Source organism: Sinocyclocheilus anshuiensis, unplaced genomic scaffold (assembly GCF_001515605.1).
Source record: "Sinocyclocheilus anshuiensis isolate Anshui unplaced genomic scaffold, SAMN03320099.WGS_v1.1 scaffold466, whole genome shotgun sequence".
Taxonomy (NCBI): domain Eukaryota; kingdom Metazoa; phylum Chordata; class Actinopteri; order Cypriniformes; family Cyprinidae; genus Sinocyclocheilus; species Sinocyclocheilus anshuiensis.
The window spans coordinates 1,543-22,609 of NW_015544159.1; the positions used below are offsets into that span (position 1 = coordinate 1,543).

The 21,067-nt window shown below is 35.4% G+C and overlaps 2 protein-coding genes and 1 pseudogene across 2 annotated transcripts in view; 1 reads left to right on the forward strand and 2 right to left on the reverse strand.

Moving 5' to 3' along the window:
• Positions 1-7,333, reverse strand: part of LOC107695506 (histone acetyltransferase KAT7-like) — a gene marked incomplete at its 3' end in the record, with an annotated part of 8,872 nt that extends 1,539 nt beyond the window's left edge. The window contains exons 1-11 of the mRNA XM_016495450.1: positions 7,134-7,333; positions 6,591-6,738; positions 5,547-5,792; positions 5,271-5,353; positions 4,966-5,049; positions 4,569-4,667; positions 3,230-3,340; positions 2,801-2,992; positions 2,583-2,672; positions 2,272-2,412; positions 830-923 (exon numbers count right to left, since the gene is read on the reverse strand). Of these exons, the coding sequence (XP_016350936.1) occupies positions 830-923; positions 2,272-2,412; positions 2,583-2,672; positions 2,801-2,992; positions 3,230-3,340; positions 4,569-4,667; positions 4,966-5,049; positions 5,271-5,353; positions 5,547-5,792; positions 6,591-6,738; positions 7,134-7,148 (1,303 nt within the window). The remainder of the gene's footprint in view (positions 1-829; positions 924-2,271; positions 2,413-2,582; positions 2,673-2,800; positions 2,993-3,229; positions 3,341-4,568; positions 4,668-4,965; positions 5,050-5,270; positions 5,354-5,546; positions 5,793-6,590; positions 6,739-7,133) is intronic.
• Positions 7,334-9,232: 1,899 nt separating this feature from the next.
• LOC107695524 (putative protein PTGES3L) lies at positions 9,233-11,042 on the forward strand (annotated as a pseudogene).
• Positions 11,043-17,302: 6,260 nt separating this feature from the next.
• The window catches only part of g6pc1a.1 (glucose-6-phosphatase catalytic subunit 1a, tandem duplicate 1), a 4,955-nt gene continuing 1,190 nt past the window's right edge, over positions 17,303-21,067 (reverse strand). The window contains exons 2-5 of the mRNA XM_016495469.1: positions 20,497-20,606; positions 19,675-19,780; positions 19,489-19,604; positions 17,303-18,292 (exon numbers count right to left, since the gene is read on the reverse strand). Of these exons, the coding sequence (XP_016350955.1) occupies positions 17,778-18,292; positions 19,489-19,604; positions 19,675-19,780; positions 20,497-20,606 (847 nt within the window). The 3' untranslated portion in view covers positions 17,303-17,777. The remainder of the gene's footprint in view (positions 18,293-19,488; positions 19,605-19,674; positions 19,781-20,496; positions 20,607-21,067) is intronic.

Here is a 21,067-nt window from a genome sequence, read left to right on the forward strand (position 1 = left end):
GTATTTTTTCTTTTCATCTTGCCTCTGTATAATGCATATTAAAGTTCATAAGTGCAGCACTGCTTTGTTTACAGCGAAAACCAAGGAAACGCTTTAAGCGCCACCTGCTGGCAGAGAGTGCATCTGCGTCTCAATCAGCTTGTCTGCTGTTTCATGCAGATATTTTTATGTATAGTTTCACAAAGCTAAAGTCAAACCATTCTGTTTTTGCTTCAAATTTCGAAATTATACAATCTAATTTAGATTAAAAACTGCTCATGTTGCATGTATGCAGCATCTTTGTTTGGATCGTGACTTTTCTGCAAAGATATTTAACAAGTGATTTGTTTAACATTTACATCATGTTGACAACTTCATGTGTGCTGCACTTAGAATAGAATTTTCTTTAACTAGTGGGTTAATAAAGAAAAAGTTATTTGAATCATGTTGTAGTAAAATTTTTAAGTTGACGAGTTAAAAATCTTTTTAAAAAATCGAGAATCGGTCAAACGTTCTGAAAAATAATACAATAAATTCATTACTAAATAATAAATTAAAGTTGTATTATTTTGACTGATTAGACAAGCTTTTTGATTATTAAAATATAATGAAAACATTAAAATGGAATTCAGAAATATTAAAATGAAAAGAAAAATTGGGAAAAACAATATTTTGGGGGAAACAAAGATTCATATAGGGCTTTTTTTAAATGAATTTGTTAAACTTTTAATCAATTGTTGTTACAAAGTATCAGTTTCATGATTTCAATTAATTTTACATGCTTTTAGATTACCATCTAGATCTTCATATCACTGAATTGCAAACTCATATAGAGATAACAGGTACTCACTGAAATCAATGAGCATCTTGCCGTAGCCCTGCCTCATGTACTGTGGCATAGTCAGGATACAGGACACATTGTAATTCAGGAATGAGTTCTTCTCCTGAACAAAAAGGAGAATCAGTTTAGTCAGTGTGCATATTACAATGACAACTCTTCTGTCTTGACTTAAAAGACACCATAGGCTAACATTGATCAAAATTGTTCATAAAAGTAGCATTATATTTGCATGTTCTGCTGATTCATGAGACTTTCAGTACTCAATATGGTGAAGGGCTCTTCAGTCTGGTTAGTATCCCCCACAAAACACTTAAGCCTGGTTCAGATTTTTTTTTTTTTTAAGTCACATAATTTGGCCCTTAGACTGGCACTCCATGCTAGCCGATTCCTTATTCACATATTCAGAACAGAAAACAGCAAAGATCAAAACAGATGTCTTAAATTAATTGTCATTGCTTCCCTAGTTTAAAGCAGCATTCAACTTAGTTTAGTCAAAGCTGTAACAGCTACCAACAGTTTTTGTTGAGCTCTGTAAAATTAACAAATTAAGAATGAAAGAGGGGCGACAGTCTAAAACATTTCCTTTTCATGTGATGCTCATCAAAATAACATACTGCGTGAAACAAGCCACTGAAATAAACTGAATTAGAATGGAGTTTATGGACTAACTTCACCCTGTGAGTTTGTGTGCTGTGTGTTTGTTGTCCCTTCAAGGTTGCTGTGGAAAGAATAAGTTCATCCCCCACTTTACTGAGACAGACTTTAGCAGCATGCAAACAATATTTTTTTCTATGTAAACGTGCTTGACGGACATGTTGACAGTGTATCACGTATGACACGGCAAAGTTAAAAGTTGTTCGAGTCTCATAACCTTTCATTTCTCATTTTCTTAAAACACAAAAACGCATTTTGTGTGTATAGCCGATTAGAACTAGTGATACGTTCTACGTTATGGTCCATCATAGAGTGTCACATGCGAGTAGTTAATCAGGTGCACAATCATGCAGTCGGATAATTTTTTTCTCTTAAATGTCACCATTAATGTATTGTCAATGTGTCTAACTATACTGTTTGCTATTATTTTTATTAAAAGCCATGATTCCTTGAATAAAATAATAAAAACATGGCAAAACATTACATCCGAATGAATCAAAATCTGAAAAATCGCTCAGCCCGACCCCAAGCATGAAAGCTCATTTTGTTACCAATGCAAAATAATGGAAACCAGGATAAACATTTTCAGGATAAATAACCAGTGGGCCAATATTGGAGAAGCTTATTTGTCCTGGCTCACATACTACGTAAACGAAGCTTATGACTGAAAATCAGCCAAAAATTGGCTAGAGGGAAGCTGGCCTGAAAAGCAAATGTGTTGACATAAAGTGCTTATATTTTTGTGCACTTCAGACCAGATCATAATTCACAACATGTAGCCTCAAGCACCTCATTACCTTTGAGAAATATCCCACGAGGTGACAGCCTGTGTTATCAGCTTCAGTCATGACATAAAACAGGAAAGGTTCCACGTCATAGTACAGTGTTTTATGGTCCAGAAACAGCTTGGCCAGCAAACAAAGGTTCTGGCAATAGATCTGTTGGGGTGGGGATGAATAAAATTCATGTTTATCAAACAAACTCATCAAGAGCCTAGAAGTTCATATAAGAGCGGAAATAGTCAATGCCACAAATCAACAAACACATCCAGAACTCTTTACATTCAAACAGCCACAAACAATGCATTACATTAACATCCATTGCCCACCTTGTTCTTTTTCCCATCAACCTCAAACACAGAAATGGCACCTTTTCTGTAGACTTCATCACCAGGAGGGTGTTTCCACACACATTTGGCCTGCATAGATCACATATGACAACATGTCAAATTTAACCTCCATATAGATTCAGCCAGTACTACCATTTGACTAAATGTTTAGACATGCAACCATAACGGAGATTATTTAGGAAAGTTTGATTTCATACCATGTGTCTGCGCAGGATGGTCTGACTCTTCATATACTTGAGGCAGAACTCACAGATGTACAGACGCCCCAGACGGGCGTATTCCTCAGGGTAGGGAGAATGGTACCAAGTGTCTAGCTCATAACGGCCAAACAGGATGGTCTTGATCATGTTACTGCCTTCTGTGATCTGACCCTGCAGAAGCAGTTTCTCCTACAAACAACAAAAACCTTAGAAATCAAATATCTAAATAAAGCTAATTTAGCTAAAATAACAAGTAAGAACTAGGATTGGGCGGTAAAACCAAAATCTAGTAAAGTAATTTAATCACAGTAACAGAATACCATCATATGACGAAGATAAAGGGTGAGATTTTAGTCCTGAGATTTTAGCTGAGTGATGCACTGCTATGTCAGAAGTGTGTAAACTGAGAGGCATGTCTGTTCATACCAGATCCTCTGCTGCGCGGGCCTGAGCTTTCCTGAAGAGCTCCAGATCATAATCACTGGTGATGTTCTCCAGCAGTGGTTCACGTGTGGTTCCGTGTGTCTGTCTGTGCTCCTGATACATCAAAAAAGAACAGATGTAGATCGATCACAAATACAAACATCATTAATACCACCCGACAAATAAAATATAATGGCACTGTATACATTAATTAAAAGCCAGATAATTATTTTTAACAAGAGCTAAATTGGGTTGGCTAACAAAAATACATCAGGACCATATAGCTTATATAAAAACGCATTAATCAGGGATGCTAACTCGCCAAGTATTTTTAAACACTTTTTGTAAGCCTTTATTATTTTTAACTCTACAGGCGAGCAATAAAATTCAATTTAAAGATTCACTTTTTATTCATGAAGATGACATGAAGAAATGTGTCTCCTGGTGGAAAACAGACTTTTAAGATCAAAATGACATTACAATTATATAAGTTACCATTATAACCAGTAGATGGCAGCAGAGGATCACACATTAGCACAGTTGCCATTTCCACTCCCTAGTTTTTTTTTTATGTCTTGCTTTTGGATATATTATAAGATGACTATTATAACAAATTTTAGTACTTTTACTGTACTGAAGTATAAAGTATAGCAAGTTCAATAAGCTCAGAAGGGTTAATTATTTAAATACTTAACTAGTTGACAACAAATTAAGTTAATTATTAATGGTACAATAATTAAATAATAATGCACTGAATATTTTGAAATATTTTTAGATTTAATTTAAAAACTAAATTTTTAAAAAATTTTCCTTAAAAAGGACACATCAAAAAGTGATTTAAGCTTTATCTTTAAAACTTATATCAGGAGTTTAATCAATGACTACCGTTTATGCGTTTTTTTCCTCGATATAATGGGAAGATCTGTGAGCGTGTAGAACTCTGTAAACCTGTGAAAACTTAGTTCAGACAGAGTGGATTCTGACTAACCTACAGCAAACACCTCTGACTGGCCATTGCTTTCAACAGTGATGCCTGTGATTAGCTATAATACTCTGCAACACTGCAAAAACACATTATAAATAGAATATTTTGGTTTTGTAACTCGAAACCAAAGCACGCACACAAAAACACACAGGAGCATTTGAAAGTGGTTGCCTTCGAGCGGGTACAGAATTGAGTTGGTACTACTGGCACTGTAAAAAGACTCCCCCCTCCCCATCCCCCGAAACAATTTAAAAACTCACCAGATCTACATGAATCAAAATGGCGAATTTTGCCGAAAGGTGACAAGTTTGCATCCCTGCATTAATAAACATTTTAATATATCACTGTAAGGATTACCATGTACTTCTCTTTTTGGTCTTTTGTCAGTCCAGAATCCCTCCTCTTCCTCATCTCCATTACCTTCTCTTTATATCGAACTTGTCTTGGAGTTGGTGCCTGTGGAAGAGCAACGCAAATTAATATTACATCCCACTTTACTAAAAGGTACATTGTGTCTCATCCAGATAAAGCTCTTCATGGTTAACTCATCAGTCATAACCTCACTGTGGATACCACAGAATTTATGGCTTGCAAACAATCACAACCCATCTTAAAAATAGAAGGCACCATGCTGCTGACGTTAGGCCTTCACGCAAGTGTCTTTTTAGTACAAAAGCATGCATGCATTTAAGAGGCATTAATACACTTGCGTGATGTTTGTTTAGTGTTGAGCGAACATCTGCTTGGCGAGCACCTGATGCCGAGTAGCGTGTCTGTTCTCCTCGTTCTGCCCCTGACTGCGCTCTTCCTCTTGTTTCTCACGCTCGATGGCTTTTACCTGATCAGGAAGACAAGCACACAAAGATAAACACCAGAGAAAGTGCTAAACAATACGGAAAAGAATAAACCACACATGCCCATGCTAAATAATCACTGCAATTTAGTGGTTGACAAAATGATGTTTTTAACTGTCGAAGCTCATTCCATGCAAGAAATATACAAAATCAAAATAATAGCAAATAAAGCAGACAAGCAAAGTATACTTTGGGCTTCAAGCACCTTGCACTCATCTGCTGAGAGGTTATGGTAGAGAGGGCATCCTGATATGGAGAAATGTCTCTCATGTTTCCCTGTTAAATGTCCTGTATAAAAAAGAAATACAGAAAGGTAAACAGATTTTAGCTTTAAACCAGACTATAAACAATCCATTCAAATTTAAAATGTTTTAAAAAACTGTGAACATTGTTTTTTTTCCAATTAAGCTCTTGTAAACCATAAGCACTGGATTTTATTATTAAGCAGATGCAAGAGGAAATTAATCTGAAGAGCAATTACCTAGAGAATTGCACCCAGGTGTGGGGCACTTCATATTGAAGTTGTAGCTCTCGTGAAAGCGGCGGCGTTTTGGACGATGGGAGGGATCGCTGCCAGAGTCTTTCTGGTCTTTAGTCACGCTCTCATCGTGGGATGCATTGGGGCTGGATATGTCGATGTCGGATTCGGATGAGGGGGCGTTTCCTGTGGGTGTCCTGGGGGGAGACTCATATCTCTCTGCTGCTTGTTTCACATCTGGTGGGGCATCTAGATGAGGAACAGAAATAACATCTTATAAACATGTAAAGGTGTCAAACAGAAAAGAATAAAAGCTTGGCAGCATGGATTTTAATACAACTGTAACTTTCATGAATAATAGAACAAAAATACATCACAGTAATGTGTTATGTTTTATGTATATGTATATGTATATCTATATCTATATATATATGTGTGTGTGTGTGTAAATATGTATATCATTTATTTTTTAACAGGATTCATTCATGTTTATAGCCTGCAACTTTGTGAATAAACTAATGGGAAAAAAATATAATTTGTTTTCCAATTAGACAATTTCTTGCTGATTTCGAAGCATCGTCCTTTTTTTTGAGAAGTTGATATATTTATTTATTTTTGTCTGCAATTTATATTGTGATCTGTGTGTATATATATATATATATATATATATATATATTTATACACACGCATATTTATTTACTTTTGAAAAATGTACAGGACACATTCATGTTTATTATTACAGCCTCCAATTGTGAATGGAAACAGGAAATAGCATTAGGATTTATTTTCTGATTTATTAAAGAATCAAAACATTTGTAAAGGTGCGGAGGTGAAATTTTGCAGGCACACATGTCTATTCTCTTTAACCATATAGTAAACAATATGTTTCTTTTACATGTATAACACATACGTTTATCCAAAGAGTATCAAAGTCAACACTTTCTGAAGCGTTTTGGACAACTGGCGCTTTGAAGAAAATCATCAAGCCCAAAATCTACCTACTGACCAGCTGTATGAGGTGCTAATATATCAGCTGTGCGTTTCTACCTTGAGAGCTCTGGCTCAGGCGCAGTGATGAACGGGTCAGACGAGTGTTATTGCGCTGATTGGCTTCACTATGGGAGCTGTCGGTCTTCTCATGATCTCCAGAGTCATCAGAATCAGCAGTCCCGTCTGAACTACTGCCTGCTGTTCTCTGCAAACGGGGATGTAAACAGCTAAGTTATACCACCATGCACAGGTAAACGAGTCAGACTAAATATAATAATTAAAGATGCCGACAACATAAATAGTCAAAAACATACAGAGCATAAAAAGCAAACAGGAATAGTTCACTTATACAGTCTGAAATGTGTTTTTTTATACATCCCCACCTAAAGCCAAACCGCTAATTAGCTTCACTATCAGCTGAAAACACACAATTTCGGAGCCACTTCGGTGGTTTTCGATACTATGTTAGCTGCTAATACTGTTGATAAATAGTCTTAATATTTTCATTGAAACTATATTTGTCCAAAAATGTAAATAAACACTGAGTTAGCAGTTAGCGCGCGCTGAGGCGACTGACCCAATTCTCGCATTTTCTCTCACCTTTCTCCGCGGCATGTTCTCCTCGATGAATCCAACCGCTGTTCTTTTCACAAATTTGTCAAAAGGAAATGTCTGTTTTCTGCTGTCTGATATAATACAGCAGCTGTGTGTTCAGAAGTTTGTGTGTTTCTGTTCTCAGTTCTCTCTCGCGACTCGCGCCACAGCGGAAGTGACGTGAGGACGAAAAACATGGCAGGGAGCAGCGAGAACAGACGTTTTAGAAATAATTTTGGACTTCTTCTTCTTCTTCTTTTGGTTTTATGGCGGGGTGCGAACCAACTTCATAGGTGCATACCGCCCCCTACTGTGATGGAGTGTGAAGAGAATGATGTACACTTCCACAACTCTTACCCTGCGTATGCAACTCTTTTTGACGTCATTTTACCTTCATAGGATTACTCATTTCTCCCATTGCTGCGAATGTAAACATAACCTTGTACTCATCCTCCGTCCGCATTGTTTTACTCCTTCCTCCTTCTCCCCCGATTTCTTCCGAATCTGAGCCTCTGTCTTTCCGTTTCTGAGATGTCAGCTCTACCTGATTCCACTCTCCACAATTCAAATCTGCAAAATCATCTTCTTCTTCTATGCTACTTCCGTCATTCTCTTCATTCACACCACAGTCGTCGCCAAACCCGCCACGGCGTCTTTTTTTGGACTTGTTCTGAGCAATACTCGTACAAATACAAACGACGACTTTCTGGTTAATAACATCCTTATTTGTGGATTTTATATAACATTACACAAATATAAGTATTTCAGAGTGAGACCTACGTTTTGTGCATTTCACAATGAGTTTATTTCGTATACTACAAAAACCCTTAAGATGATGTGAAATATAAATGCATTTAAACTTTTTTTTTGTGCCATAACAGAGTAATATAATTTTTTAAGTCATTTTTTTCTTTTATGCAGCTGATCCTACTGTTCGAATACAAATGTTATTGCCAAGTTGTGTGTACAAAAACGTTTTGAATAGATGTTATGCGGAAATGTGTTTTTAATATTTCAAACGCAATGTTTTATGCGATTAATTTATTATACTAACTCGATATTATTTGCACAAGTTAAAATGGCTGATAATTTTTGTCAAATAGGCCTAATGTATTTTTGAAAGATTATTTCTCATGTTTACATGAATGTCCTCTTCTGTTCTCATAAAAACCAGTAGCATACTTTATTTTAATGTTTAAACATTATTACAGTGATGCAACTTTGAATGTGCATTTGAATTTGGTTGTACATTGAAACATATTGACATAACGTACACAAACTCTACAGATGGCGCTGCAGGCACATTAAATATTTGCAATGAGGCAATATTTATTAAAGTGAAAAGTGAAAAAGTGAAAGTGACATGACATGTGGCCAAGTATGGTGACCCATACTTGGAATTAGTGCTCTGCATTTAACCCATCCTAAGTGCACACACACAGCAGTGAACACACACACACCGTGAACACACACCCGGAGCAGTGGGCAGCCATTTTTTTGCTGCGGCGCCCGGGGAGCAGTTGGGGGTTCGGTGCCTTGCTCAAGGGTACCTCAGTCGTGGTATTGAAGGTGGGAGAGAGCGCTGTACATTCACTCCCCCCACCTACAATCCCTGCCGGTACGAGACTTGAACCCACAACCTTTTGGGTTATGAGTCCGACTCTCTAACCATTAGGCCACGACTTCCCACAGTGACATGAAACTGGTTTCAGTAACATCAGCTCTATGAGAAACACCACAACCCCTCGAGATTACATAACCTCCGTGTGTGTACAGTTTACAGTACTGACATGTATTTTGACTCTTTTTTTTTTTTTTTTAAGCTCAAGTAAACATTTTGTTGAGGTTTGCATCTGTTTCTCTAGCAGATTCTCACACCTCCTCCTCAGGCAGGAGTCTGTGAAAGGGAATATCATGGTCCGGGTGAGGGTAGAAAATACTGTGATTTTCCTGAATGTTCTACCACCAGCTTTAAATGGGAAAAGCAGGGAATGAAGTGATATGTTCCTCTCCAGCAGCTGATACCATCCATCCTAAAAATAGAGCCAATCACTCAAGCAGCCACACAGATATACACTGAGCTCTCTCCAGTCAGTTCTGTCTTCTCTGAAAGTAAAGAAATTCAAAACATTTACACAGGAAACTCCGAGAACAACTCTACGAGAAGTCAAAATGCCAAAGATTGTGAGACCAGAGAATTGGTATATGGTGTGAACATGAGGGCTTATTTGAAATGGTGGAAGCCGCATGCTGATGTCTTCGAAGGGTAGGCCTACATGTCATTTTTGCAATGAGCTCAGAACTTAGACTAAAATATATGGTTTCTTTATGTTAGCTCAGACAGTGATGCAACAGTTTGTAACTTAATGAGAAATGCTTTGTCTAAACTGGTTCTTTCATTTCTTTAATCAACCAACCAGAACACTGGTACGACCGGAAAAAGTATGTGACTATCAGCTTTGTGGTTCAAAACCCAAAAGATGTTTAAGTAGATATCCAGGACACAAAAATTATTTTAAGGTAAGAAAATCATATAATTTGAAATATTTTATCATATCATATCATATCATCATATATATATATGTGTGTGTGTGTGTATGTGTGTGTGTGTGTGTGTGTGTGTGTGTGTTTCTCAGTAATATCCCATATAGGAAGTCAGTTTCAAATTAACCTTATCGAATGCAAAGCAAATTTGTGCACGTGTCAGGAGAGTCAGTGTCTTAAATTGTGATCAGATTTGCTCAATATGAACTCAAAAATTTCTCATCAAAGGAATTTTGGAACATCTGAGACAAAGCTTGAATAAAAATTGAGAGCCTCATTAAGATCTTTCAGATAAAAAAATAAGGTGATTTTTTGGGGAGCCAAAACTATCAGCTAAATAATGTATTTAGATACGAGAAATTTATAAAAAAAAAGGTATAAATAATAATATTTACCTATTTTTCAGCTGTAAAGATGCAGATGACAACAATATCTACAATGAGATTGAATTTTATGACCGAGTATATAAATCTGTAAGTATTTTACCATTCATTTTGTGATTTGAACCCTGAAGCTTGTATACATATGTAATCTAGATGACATATTACATAGACTTTTAAACATATTACTGTGTCTTATTGGAGGAAACCAACAGAAGAAACATTAAAGTCTTATTTTGTTGTAATGATACATCATGGTTCATGAAATCATGTGTAAATGAAGCTAAATGTCCAGACATTTCATCAATGTCACAAAGTTTTCCGTGGCTTTCTCAAACAACTTTGTGAATAATGCTCTTTTAGGATTCAAGGGAGAAAGTCTTTGACCGAACAATTAATGTCTTGATAAGGAAAGTAAAGGAAAATGTGGCATGGCCTCGACTCAAGAAAGATCCCGCAAAGGTATCTATCTATCTATCTGTCTGTCTGTCTGTCTGTCTGTCCGTCCGTCCGTCCATGTCATTCCTCTGATCATTGATTCCTTGTCCTTTTAGCCAGCATGGCTCTTAGTAGACTTTGATAACTGGAGACTGGGAACATGAGGAGGAAGATGGCATGGCAGAATATGAGCAGTATGGATGTAAGTCTCTTCATCAGTGGGTGATGCAACACCTGTTATCAATTCATGCACTGACACAGGACGTTGTGACATGCTGAGATCATGATAAATTTACATTTTTTTCTGTAAAATGTAATGACTCTTTTGAAATGCAGATGCTTAATGAAATGAAGAACAATGGAGAGCCTCCTGCAATGGATGACCTGGACGATCTTGTAAGTATCTGAAACAGTATCACATGGTTATGCAGCCTTTAGTCATTTCTTTTCTGTTTTGAGGTCATCGCATAAAACCTTTTCTTCTTTATAGAGTGACTGACAGAGCACCACTGCCCAAGATGAGCCTTTACAGTTTTCTAAAATGTTATATGTGACCAAAAGTTTTGGCAGTGACATAAATTGTGTGTTTTGCAAAGTTGATTGTAAGAGCAGACTCATTGCTATAAAAGGAGGGAAGAAGTGCTTCCAATTGTTAGCAATGGTTACCTCCAAAGAAACACGTGCAGCCATCATCGCTTTGCATCAAAATGGCCTCACATGCAAGGAAATTGCTACAAAGAATATTGCACCTGAAAGAACCATTTACCGGATCATCAAGAACTTCAAGGAGAGAGGTTCGACTGCAGTGAAGAAGTCTTCAGGACGTCCCAGAGTGTCCAGCAAGCGCCAGGACCGTCTCCTCCTTAGGAGTCAGCTGCGGAATCGTATCACCACCAGTGCAGAGCTTGCTCAGGAATGGCAGCAGGTTGGTGACAAAGCAAGAGTGATAAAGAAGTGGCTCCAAGATCATTACATTGAAATTTTGAATCCGTGGCGAGGAAACTCCCCGGATCTCAATCCCATAGAGAACCTGTGGTCAGTCTTCAAAAGGTGAGTGGACAAGCAGAAGCCCACAAATTGTGATCAACTCCGAGAACTAATAAGACAAGAATGGATCGCCATCAGTCAGGATTTGGCCCAGAAGCTAATATCCAGCATGCCAGAGCGAATTTTAGAGGTTATGAAGAACAAGGGTCAACACTGCAAATATTGACCCAGTATATATATTTTTTTGCCAATAAAAGCCTTTAAAACTTATGATATGCTTATCATTGTTTTTCAGTACAAAAAACTGCCAAAACTTTTGGCCATGACTGTAGTAACTGGACTTGTAAGTCACATTCAAAAATAGTTTTAAATACAAAATTATAAATTTGTATATTTATCAAATTGTTTTCATTATCTTGTAAAAAAATGTGAAAAGGAATAGTTCACAACCAAAATGATTTTTTTTTTTAGAAAATGTACTAATTTACTCAGTACATCAATTAATGTCTTGTGAAGTGAAAAGCTGCCTGTTTCTAAGAAACAAATCAATCATGAAGGCATTTTGCAGTAAATTTAAGCCATCGCTTCTGGCTAAAAGACCAATCCATAAAACCTCTAGTGAAAAAGTCCATCCACTGTTGTTCTCCCACATCAACATATTTGTTTAGAACTGTTTTGGACTTTTTTGCTTGTAAACAGTGCTTGATCTGTGCATATTTCTCTCCTGATTCAGATTAGACAACTTTTTTACTGGAGAAAGCAGTATTATGGATAAAAGACTTGTATTTTAGCCGGAAGTGACGGTTTAAAGTTAAAATGTCTTATGATGAATTTATTTTATCAGCTGTTTGGACTCTCATTCTGACGGCACCCATTCACTGCAGAGGATACATTGGTGAGCAAGTGATGGAATGCTAAATTTCTCCAAATCTGTTCCCATAAAGAAACAAACTAATTTACATCTTGGATGGCCTGAGGGTGATTTTGATTTTTGTTTGTTTGTCAACACCCCCCAAATACAATTTTTTGGGGGCCTTTATGCTAATAAAAGATTATATACTCACAATCATATACTTTAAATCATCATTGTATTATATTTCATACAAGACAATGGGACAGAAAGCATTATAGGCCCACTTTTTCTCCATTGAACAGCCTGTCCTCCTGCACGCACAGCAGGTCTGTGAGCACAAGCGTTCACTACTGTTACGCATGGACAACTCTTGCTCAACTCTTTTTTTTATGCAGCAGGATTGTGCCATCTTCCCTTAACTATGTCAGCTGGAAAAGGTGACCCCCTTGACTTAGGCCGAGTGGACCTGTAAGGCTGTGTGTGTGTGTGTCTGGATAAGCTTTTGCCATTTTATTACAGATCATTCATGCAATGGAGCAGAAAACAGGTCAAGCAGTCATTAACCATACCATTCTTTAAATGTCTCTTGGTATCACTGTACATGCAGAAGTCCATTGGCCAAGTCTTGTTTATCAGTGCGTACAAAGAGGAAGAGACGCACTCAAGACTCTGTACTACAGTGATAAAAAATGATAAGGAGGGAATGATTGCTGAGGAAGCAAAATATCATATGATTACACTGCAGGTGTATTGTGATTTCTTGCAGCATTTCATTTACTCACATTCATGTCATTCCAAACCTGAATGACTTTCTTTCTTCAATGGAATACACAAATTACATATTTGGAAGAATATGCTGGTTGTGCTTTTACATAAATTCACATTTACAGTACAATGAATGGGGACTGAAGCTTTTAAGGACACAAAGCCAACATAAATGTATTATGAAAGCAACGAATCCATCTTGTGCACTATATTCCAAGTTCCAAAATATTCAAAAATTTGGACTAAAAAAATGTTTTTAATGAAGTTGCTCACCAAGGCTGCATTTATTTGATCAACAATACAGTAAAAATGTTAATATTATGAAATATTATTAAAGTTTGAAATAACTATTTTCTATTTTAATATATTTTAAAATGAAATTTATTCCTGTGATGCAAAGCTGAATTTTCAGCATTATTACTCCAGTCTTCAGTGTCACATGATCCTTTCAGAAATCCTTCTATGTGCTGATTTGCTGCTTAATTATTACTGATGCTCAGTTACTAATAATGATTATTTTTATTATCAATGTTAAAAAAAAGTTTTTGCTGCTTAATATTTTGTGGAAATACTAAGGCTGTTATTTGATATTACACTTGAAGTAATGTTTAAAATTTCTAAAATTGCAACTTCATCATTACAAATGTGCAATTACAAAATAGATGACATGCCTGTTTCAATAGAAATTACATTAAAGTATATTTTAGTTTACCATAAATGCTTGTCATTACATTGGGCAGTACACTTTAACCATATTTCAAAAACAATGTAATTATGAAGTTACATATAAAAATGTACTGACGTCTATACATAAGTGGGTCAGAAAAGCATTTAACATAAATTTAAACTATAATACATATTCATTGAATTTTAAATAACATGAAAACATTACATTCAGTTCACACTTAAGTATATTCCTTTAAAGTATATTACTTTTTATGAGTATGCTAATGTGTACTTCTTGGAAGTACATCTCACCGTCTGACAGAAGAAATAAAGTTTTACAGGTTTAGCATGACATGAGGGTGCAAATAATGCAAGAATTTTTGCGTTAACTACTCTTTTTTTTTTTTACAGCCAATGGCCAAATAGCAACCGGTGCATTGTTTGGGACAGAACAGCGCTGTGTGGCACACGTCCAACCTGTAACCTTCAGTAAGGAGTGAAAAACATTGATAAGGATGTTTGTGCAGTCTGTGATGTAACGGGCCGGACAGATTCTCCAGGCCACAAGCCGCATAAACAAAATGTTCTGAACTTTGGCCTACTACGCCCATCACAAACCCTTACAGAAGAACAAAATTTAAACATGTTAAGAGGTTAGAGAAAAGTAGGCAATGCAAGTTAATATTTAAAAGCAGGCCTCAGAAGGGAAAATTAACCACTATGGATTTTTTTCAGAAAAAAAAGTTTGTGTCCATAGATGGTTTTTTTTATAATGAACATAAACATTTTAAACAATGCAAAGAAAAACTTTTGTGTTCTAAATAAATTGAATTAAAATTAAAACCCACTTTTTCAATACAATGCATACATTTCTTTTCACACACACGGAAAAATGGTGCATATTACTTTGAAACACTTTCACTCCGAAATTACTATTACATTTCAGATTCAAACTAAAGAAACTGCAAGTAACAAATTAAATTAAACATTACATTTTAAAGGTTGAAATACTATTCTTGTAAAATGTACTTCAATAATCTTTTATTTACAAAATTGAAAAATAATTTTTACAGTGCACTAAAGGGTTAGTTCACCCAAAAAAAAAATTATGTCATTAATTACTCACCCTCGTGTTGTTCCAAACCCGTAAGACCTTCGTTCATCTTCGGAACACAATTTAAGATATTTTTGATGAAATCTGAGGGCTCTCTGACCCTCCCATAGACAGCAAGGTAACTACCACGTTCAAGGTCCAGAAAAGTACCAAGATGATCGACAAAGTAGTCCGTGTGACATCAGTGGTTCAACTGTAAAGTTACGAAGCTATGAGAATACTTTTTTTGCGCAAAGAAAACAAAAATAACGACTTTATTCCACATTTTCATCTCTACTGCGTCACTTGTGGACGCGCGTTCACGACAGTATCATGATTCATGACGCGAGCGTGTGGCGCCGCCGGCGCTGACCCAGATCTGGCGTGATGACATCATTACGCCAGATCTGGGTCAGCGCATGTGGTGGCGCCGGCGAAGAGCCCTCATATTTCATCAAAAATATCTTAAATTGTTCCGAAGATGAACGACGGTCTTAAAATCAGATGAATGTATGGAATGTAAAATCACAGAAAATGCAGAACATATATTGTTACATTGTAGGAAGTATAGGGAAGAGAGGATTAGATTAAACCAAAAGATAAGTCAGACAGGAAGGAAATGGAACCTTGAGGGTGTTTTGGGAACAACAGGAGAAGGGGTTAAAGATGCATAGGATGCTGTTGTGGAATATCTGAAGGATACAGGTGTATATTATAGGATTTAGATAGTAGTGCTATAATATTTATTTATTTTTTTTTATTTTTTTGATAATGTAAAGTGCATTCCTTGAGATAATCCATGCTGCATACTCCGATACAGTAGGTGGCGGTATGCACCTGATAAGTCATGGTTACAATCTGCCATAAAACTAACAAGAAGAAGAAGATGAACGACGGTTTTACGGGTTTCGAACAGCACAAGGGTGAGTAATTAATGACAGAATTTTCATTTTTGGGTGAACTAACCCTTAATGTAGGAAGCTCACTGGAACTGGAAAAATTAACAGAGGCTTCGGTGATAAGTTTGAAATGTATAAGTGAACCAGAAACAAACACCGCTGTAAACATTATTTCATTATGCAACATCATGTGCAGTTAAGAGACAATATTCCATAATCAAAGTCATAAAAAGACACCTAGAGATATCCTACATTTATTACTGCAAGTAAGCACTTATAATCTAAATATATGAATTAATACAATATAATTGAAACATATTTTTTGGATATGTATCCAACAAATGCAAGTCAATTTTTTTTTTTTAGAGAAATTTAATGTTGCAACAATGAAACAAAATTGCCTGGATATCAAAGCTGCACTTTCTTAATTTTTATGGGTAGTTTTTAACATTATTAATGTTTCTGATTTTAAAATATCAAAACTGGTTCATCTAAAGCCAGTTTTTGGTAGGATATTAATGTGTTGCTCCAAATATTACATAGGTGAACGGTGCTATAAGTCTTATATAAGTTATAAGTTTTGAGCTGAATGATCCCTTTAACAGCCGTCATGAACAATGTACAGAACCCAGCCTTATGTACAGAGCATGACTGAGGGACCTTTGAACAGAAGATGTGAATGAAAGTTAGTTAGTGAATGGACCAGCCGCCTTTAAAACCATTCACAGATAACAAGATACGCAGGGAGCCGCCGTAATCTGAAGACTTGCCAACAACAAGCTCAAGTAATCTGGGAAAGGTCTGTTTAAGAGCTGATTACAGCCACATACATTCATCATAGTCATCACAGGCAGGATGTATTCCAGAGGACGAACATCCTGAAACGCTCACAAATCAACTGTGTCTCATAATGCAGACCAACGCTTCATGTTCAAAAGTTTCTAAAATACATATTGTATGAGGGGAAAAAAGTCATTATTGCATTAAAAGGATGCAATTCTTGAAAATAAATTAAGCAGTTTTCCATAATATTTTATTATTTCTATAAAGTTATTATACTCTATAAGCTTATTGATATTTAAAAAAAAAATTGCCTGCCAAATGACTGTGTGTCAAGGTCAATAAACCTCTGCAAATATTAGATGATTACCAGAAAAATACCATTTATGAAAAGGCAAGGTTAGTTCAGGCAGTAAAATGTCATGTGGTGCAACTCCCAAAAATGTATGAACTATTATTATTATTATTATTATTTATTAATGTATGAATAAAAAAATAAAGATAAAATAAAAATATTTCCTTATTTTTTCATTACATGTTCACTTGCTTTATAAAATGTATTGCAGAACATTTTTCGAAAATATTTAAGAAATGGACCTTAAAAAGGTTTTATTTTTTTCAACATGGACATTTGGCTTTCATAATGCTGACCAACTTTTCATATTCAATACTGTTTCTAAATGACATACTGCAGAAAAAAAATGCTTGATGAAAGTTTTTTTTTTCTCATCTTTTATTAATATACAATTTTTTATTTTAAAATTATTTTAACAAAACTGCTTCACTGCTTATTAATATTTGAAAATCAGCTGTCTGCAATGATTGTGTCAAAGTCAATAAGCCTAATCAAATATTAGATGATTACCAGAAAAATACCTTTTATGAAAAAGCAAAGTTAGTTGAGGTTGTGAAAGTCATGTGGTGCGACCATTTTTATGAATTAAAGATTAAAAAAAAATACACACATTACATTTTTACAGTCATTATAACCATAAAAAAAACTTAAAGATACCATTTTCTTGAACCAATATGAATAGAAAGTAAATTTCAAAGAACTACATTTCTAAAAGATCTTTTCTTTCTCTCTCTCTCTCTTTTTAAATGGATATATGGTCACAGGGCAGTGATAGTTAGATAAATGATAGTTTTGTAGCCACCCATCCTGTACATGCCATCTGAGGTATTTTATAAAGAGCACACTGCAAAAAGTTTGCTGAACCACTGCATTTAACTTGAAAATCAACACTACATGTCCTTTTCATGCTTGCTTTTTGATGAAATCCAACATATGACTCCAGGAACGAGTGCAGTGGGAAGCACCAAAGCCACAGCGCTCTTGCAGAATGACAGAAGGTAGAAAAGGAACTGGTTGCTTGAGGAAAACGTCATCTTGTCCAGGAGCTGCAGCAGCACCAATGACACACCAATACATCCTGTCCTGATAGAGACGCTGCTGCTGTGTTTCCGGCCTGCTGTTTCATTGTAGCCTGAGAGGTGAAGACCAAGCCCCAGACCAAAAAGTGTGCCCATGTTCCTCAGCAGGCTGGCGAAGGGGGTGCTGTCCAAAAGGACCCAGTCTGGATTGATGCACCATTTCTGGGCCTTTGCCAATGTCCACAGCAGATCCACACCCACGGCTTTCAGAAGCACATAAAAACCCACCGCGAAAAAGAGCAGGTACAGAGTCACGCAGACGTACTTCTTCAGACTAGCGCTGTAGATCCACTGCACTCTGGAAAATATTTCTGCGACAATTATACCTGGAAATAAAAGACCAACTATGAAAGCACTGATGCACTATATCAAGTGAATATAGTTATGCTCATTTTTCAAATTGTAAATAAAACAGATTATTGTAGTACGTTTTACATGAAAAGTTCTATTTCAGTCTTTCACTTCAAAATGTCAGTTTAATGTTACTTGCTGTTTCTTTGTAATTATTTGTGAAATTTACAAGCAATTTATGAGTATAAATGGTTTCAAAGTAAATCATACACCAAATCTTTTTCAGATTAGCATGTTTTTAATTTCTGAATAAAAAGTATTTTTGATATTTATTTTGGGGGCCATAAAAGAAAAATAAATACATTAATAAAAAAAATTCAAAAACAAGAAAGAAAAGAAAGGAAAATAAATAAAAGGAACGCCAAAATACTGTATTACTATTATTTCTAAGAAAATTATTTTAATAAAACTGCTTCATTCCTTAATATTTGAAAAAAAAAAATGTAAGAAAAGTTCAGGTCAGGGTTATATTAAACTAAAACTAAAACCTTAAAAAAAATTGTTACTGAAGTAAAATAAACATTCACTAAAATAAAATAAAACGTAAAAACGTACTAATTTAATTTCAGCTGGATGACAAAGCAACATTTCTCATTTCAATTTAGTCTAACATGATGTACTGAAATAACTGGAACTGAAATACATTAATACAATACATTAAATACATTAATAAAACCTACATAGAAAAAAACATTACAATTTAAGGAAAGTGGAAAATAGAAGAAAAAAACTATTTCAAAATATTAAAAAAAAACTATAATTATAGTATCTCAACAATACTAAAATATCACTGATTCTGGTTGTAAAATGTCATGTAGTGTGACTCCCAAAAATATATTAATTCATGCATAAAAAATACATATCGTTTTATTTACCCTACATTAAAAATGTATTATAACCATTTTTGAAAATAGTGATTGAGATGTGTACACTCACATGTATTCAAGGCATAACATTTTATTTTTTACCTAATGGTTACACTACATGACATTTTGACATTAGAAAGTTTTAAGAAGCTTTTCTTGAAAATGGTATACAAGTTTTTTTAAACCAACATGAATATAAAAAGTACATTTCTAAAAAACTGGACTTTTAATCAATTTTCCCTTTTTTGTATGTTGAACACTCTCATGCATCACTGAGCCACATATGAAAAACAGAAGATACCTACCTGAAATAACTCCACTGATAACTTGGTGTGGGAAATGGGCTGCCAGATAGACTCTAGACATGCACACCAGTAACTCCACCAAACCCAGAAGCATCCAGAGCATCAGCTGCAAACATCTGAAAGCAGACGTTACTCTCAGGTGTGTTATATTAAAACAGTGGCTTTCTTTAGATGTCTCAGACTCACCTATAACGTAAAGGAGGTGGTCTTCTTTCAGCGACAATGGAAAGCACTGCTGTAACCATCACATACCCAACACCCGCAGAACCCATGGCGTGACCCGACGGGCTCCCTGACAGGCAAATGTCATTTGATTAGAGATACATCTGTTCAGGAGCCTAAACTGGTCTGCTGGTTTCTCAGGCTGGTTTTAGAGGAGTTTTGGACACTTGTCAGGCTGGGAGACCAGCTAAATCCAGCTTAAACAAGATAAGCCCAGCAAACCAACTTTGGCAAAATACCAGCAGCCATTTAGATACAATATCAGTTCAGGACATGTCATTTATGGGCCTTTTTAATTGATCCAGGGTACTAATTCAGGTCAAGAATGAATGGATACTTGCCAACATGTGTAATATTAGTAGTAAGTAATACGTATGACTTCATTCAAAGGCGGCCCTTGATCTGGAACACTATGATAACCAGAGGCAGATCCGTTTCCACATGAAAGATTAGAACAGCTACCTTGCTGAAACTGCATAACTACCCGTCTACAGAGTAGCAGGTTTTATTTGGAGATAAAGCTGTAATTCATACGCAGCATAATGAATGTGATAAGAAGGGCATGTAATGTTCAGTCAGTTGGGGGCTGTCACCTCAAAAGGTTATGCTACTTACCAAAAATAAATTAATAAACAGACATGAAATAATGATTTTTAGTTGAAATAATTGTATTATGTGAGATATGAAGAGCCTGTAGAGTAAAAAGTCATTATAAAAACCATTTGACCACAAAAAGCTGTGACAGACCCATCAAAATCAAATATTTCAGATAGTTATGTAATATACCTGGTCCAGTTTCACACGTGATGGAGAATTGCTGCAGTTCAGGATGTTTTATAGGGCCATAAAACTTAGTCTCATGCACCCACCAGTACGGCCTCTCACCGAATAGCACCCTATGAATATATCATCAAATAATATGGAAATGCATCATTAAAAATCATTTAAATCATTCGTTTAATGGTAGAGGAAAGAAAACATGCAGCATAATAATTCATTTAAATTAAATAATATAATGTAAAACATACTTTTTTCTTCACCTTGAAATATAATTTTTTACAGTGTAATAAATTGGATGAATTGCATTATCAGAAATATTATAAATTCAATTATCAAGTTATTTCTATTCATTTTAAAATTAATATTTCAATTATTTTTCATTAAGTAAATATTATTTAATTCATTATAAATTATTAAATTGTGTCCTATGTTTTCCTTGTGCTGCAATATTTAATTTATAATATTTCTGATAATTCACCAATTTATTAACTGTAAAAAAATATTTTTTTCAAAGAATGATTTTCTTTAAGTAGAAAGAGAGAAACAGTACTTTCTTGTAATCATACTTCAATGTTTG